The sequence below is a fragment of the Bombyx mandarina genome, chromosome 10 (genome assembly GCF_030267445.1).
Source record: "Bombyx mandarina strain Sakado chromosome 10, ASM3026744v2".
In the NCBI taxonomy this organism is placed as follows: domain Eukaryota; kingdom Metazoa; phylum Arthropoda; class Insecta; order Lepidoptera; family Bombycidae; genus Bombyx; species Bombyx mandarina.
In genome coordinates, this window is record NC_143217.1 from 2809793 (window position 1) to 2813974 (window position 4182).

General features: G+C 36.8%; 1 protein-coding gene across 1 annotated transcript; it reads right to left on the reverse strand.

Moving 5' to 3' along the window:
- Window positions 1-1238: 1238 nt before the first annotated feature.
- On the reverse strand, window positions 1239-3649 carry thoc6 (THO complex subunit 6). The gene is made up of 4 exons (XM_089730151.1): window positions 3376-3649; window positions 2905-3294; window positions 2179-2341; window positions 1239-1602 (listed from the first exon to the last, which is right to left on the reverse strand). Exons 1-4 carry the CDS (start codon window positions 3477-3479, stop codon window positions 1282-1284), a joined length of 978 nt encoding a protein of 325 aa, XP_089586277.1. The 5' UTR covers window positions 3480-3649; the 3' UTR covers window positions 1239-1281.
- Between the last annotated feature and the right edge of the window lie 533 nt (window positions 3650-4182).

Consider the following 4182-nt stretch of genomic DNA (forward strand, 5'->3'; position numbering starts at 1 on the left):
CAACCACTAAACTTCTGAAGGATTTATGCGACATACAGCGATTTCAAATTGAAAGTATGCAACAAAAACTTTGAAACCAATGTTCTTTTTTTTTCGTTCAAAAAAGTTCACGAACGATTTATCTCCAGCGATTATTGGAGCGCACAAATATTATGAGGCCGAAGTCTGAATTACATTTTCTGCGCTACGTATTTGTTGGTAGCCTAAAAGGCTATTCCAGCTTCGTTGTGTCTGGTAGGTGAGGTTCATGGGGTTTGCTAAAACTGGCACTAGCAAGAGCAGTGCTTCGCAGAATCTACCACCGGATCAGAATCACAATTGCATTACAATCATGTACGCAACGAACTGCAACGAACCGTTTATACAGTCACAACAATACTATGTTTTTTTTTATTGCTTAGATGGGTGGACGAGCTTACAACCCACCTGATGTTAAGTGGTTACTGGAGCCCATAGACATCTACAACGTAAATGCGCCAACCACCTCGAGATAGAAGTTCTAAGGTCTCAAGTATAGTAACAACGGCTGCCCCACCCTTCAAACCGAAACGCTTTACTGCTTCACGGCAGAAATAGGCAGGGCGGTGGTACCCACCCGCGCGGACTCACAAGAGGTCCTACCACCAGTAATTACGCAAATTATAATGTTGCGGGTTCCATTTTTATTACACGATGTTATTCCTTCACCGTGGAAGTCAATCGTGAACATTTGTTGAGTATGTATTTCATTAGAAAAATTGATACCCGCCTGAGATTCGAACACCGGTGCATCGCTCAACACGAATACATCGGACGTCTTACGCGTTAGGCCACGACAACTTCAAAATGTTTGAAAATGTATGTTTAAATATACCTTAAAAAACACCCAGACTAAGAGCAAACAAACCTGTTCATCACACAATGCTTGTCCAATGAAGGAATCGAACTAGTGATACCAATTAGACGTAAATAGGCGATTGAACTTATGAGCTGTTTCAATTTGAGGCATCACCGGAGCAAGTAACCAAAATTTACACAAGTACCGACTACTGGGAGCAATTGGTTAAATATTATTATCCAAAAAACTTTATTGATGTTTTAATGTTGCATACATGCATATTTTACATTGTCCATTAAAAGCTCAAAATATGTACAGGTGACTGAGAAAATGAAAAATTAAGTTATTTAAATATCCTAGAGTAAATTTTACTGAACTTATCATAATATTAGTAAATACTGTATATAATAAAACTTAGGTCTCGATTTAATTTCATTTAATTTTTCACCTAAATATGCTTATAACTATCGAAAATGTAAAACTTGATCTTTGTAATTAAGAGACGTGCACAAATCTATTTCTGGACTGGAACCAGCTAAACTTAACAGGGTGCTGTATTCAGTTCTTAGTACCGCACTGTATATGGTCGTGGCAGACACTGGTAGTTCTACTCTGACCTCACCTGAGTAGCTCATTTGGTAAAAATGTTTAGAAGTGCCACCGGCAAACACACAGTCATCATGAAAGAATGACACATGAATCCCATTGTCTGGAATGTCAAAGACTGTAACTGCATCTAATGAACGAAGGTGCCACAGAGACAATCGAGGTCCACCACCGCATACCTGTGAAAAATTCATGTATTCCATTATTACTTATTATCCTATTGTTAAGTGGTTACCGGAGCCCATAGACATCTACAATGTAAATGACCCACCCACCTTGAGGTATAAGTTCTAAGGTCTCAGTATAGTTACAACAGCTGCCCCACCCTTCAAACCGAAACGCATTACTGCTTCACGGCAGAAATAGGCTGGGCGGTGGTACCTACCCGTGCGTCAATCGTGAACATTGGTTAAGTATGTATTTCATTAGAAAAATTGGTGCCCGCCTGCAGAATTGCACTAACATTGTTGCATTGCTAGATATGAATGCACCAGACGTCTTATCCTTTAGGCCACAACGACTTTGACACAACTTTCCTTGGGAATGCTATTGCTAGCTTAAGAGGGTTTTAAATAAAATAAAGCGCCTTTTACAACACCCACAGGAAAATATCAGTCACAATATTATGATGTAATTTCCCTATTAACCAAAATAAATTTTTTTCACTGATTTTCATTTTCGTTTTTATTTTCACCTCTGGCATTTTAATGATAATAATAATATGTATGAATAATTAGATTGATGAATGAACTTACAATCCAGTCATCTCCAAGAGCTGCTGAGCCAATCCACTTGCCAATATCAGGTCTGCTGACCTTATTATTAGTGTGCGGTTCCAATTTATTGTGTGATTTTCCACTTCTAGTATCCCAAAGCATAACCAAACCATCTTCGCCTGCTGAAATAATCTGTTGGTTTCTGAAATTTTTTTTTAAATAACTTTCTTATTACCTTAATATTAGCCATAAACATATATGTATACCACTTCGATAAAGCGGCACGACATGAAAACCCTCTCATCGTGGCCGCCGGTAACTACATTCCCAATCTTGCAGACAGAATGGAAAGCAGTCGACGTCGCCCAAAACACGTCATCTCGGATCCTCCCGATCCACTAACGGTGCTTTTAGGTACTTCAAGCACCGGTCACCGTTCTCGACGAACCCGTCGCTTGCGACGAAGGGCTCGACGAGTAAATTAACTCTCAGACACAGCCCACTGAGTTTCTCGCCGGATCTTCTCAGTGGGTCGCGTTTCCGATCCGGTGGTAGATTCTGCGAAGCACGGCTCTTGCTAGGGTTCGTGTTAGCAACGTCATCAGGTTTGAGCCCCGTGAGCTCACCTACAAACATTAGGGTTATGCTGAAATAGCCCCTAAGGCTATCAGCATAGGTAGGAAAAAAAAAAATTTAATATATGTATATCACTGTCGGGGCAAATATATTAGCAGCTGAAATAAGGCAAGTAATCAAACAACTTACTTTCCATGAATAGAATGAATAAAATTATTATGTCCCTTATAAGTTGAAATAAGGCTCCCATCTTCCAAATTAAACACATACACATTATTGTCTCCACAACCAGCATACAGCTTCTCACTGTCTTGAGATAGCCACATGCAGTTCACATCGTTGTAGTCCAAAGAAGTTTGGGAAGGAATCTTTATGCTCCATACAGGTTTTGATAATTTAAGAGAAACAACAGCCTTCCAGTCCCATCCGCATATTTCATTAACGGTACCAATTATAAGGAATTTTTCCGTTGAAACTAGACTACAAATCTGTTTTTTTGGATCTATAGAATGTATATGTTTTGGTTTGTTGTATTCAACAGATAATAATTCTAGTACTGGATTTAAAATACGATCTAGGCTGTAAGAAAAATTTAGAATGAATTATAAACCTCTCCAAATATTAAAATATACTTCTATAAATTTAATACAAATAACATACTCAAATACAGCAAGATCTCCATAAATATTGCCGGCCACTAAATATTTACCACACGGCGATAAAGTCTGAGATAAAACAGTGTTATACAACATTTTATTCAACATGGTAAAAGTTTTGAATGAGTTTGCTCAGAAACTAGACTGCTTCGTTAGTTGTTCTAGGCGCCATGCAATATTTTAATTGGAAAAAAACATAAACAACACAGTTTAAGTTTAGCTACTTAATTCTAACCATAGATTATACACTTAATATTTAATCTAACCTCTATCTCAAATGCAGCGGTTTTTTTTTGCGGCATACACTCTTCAAGCAAAGGGAACAGTGTCCATGCATCAGTTATGAAAAACCAAAATGATTTAGCTCTATAACCCTTTATAACGAATTGAAATAAAATTAAGGCAAATTCACCCAGTATAAGAACAGAAATTTAGTAAGACCTAAGGTGATTTTTTTAACAAAAGAAGCTATATAAACGAAGCTATATATCCACAAATCAACTTAATAAATCGCGTATTAATTTATTAACTCATTATTATTATACGTTAGAAGCATTTTGATAAAATCAAATAGTTACTTCACTTTACTCTTTCTAAAACTCTTTTAACACTATATGTACTCTTAACTAAAACAAAAATATTGCGGTTTTATTGAAATTTGCCTAAGTTTCTTTGAATTTTTTTTTTGTTTGCCGAAAACGCGTGAAATCATACTAGGTGTATTATTTTTATTCGAAAATTATGCTTTTTATCTTATTGTTTAGCAATCTGAAAATAGAAAAGTTACCTAGATTTGCTTGACTTTGTCTTT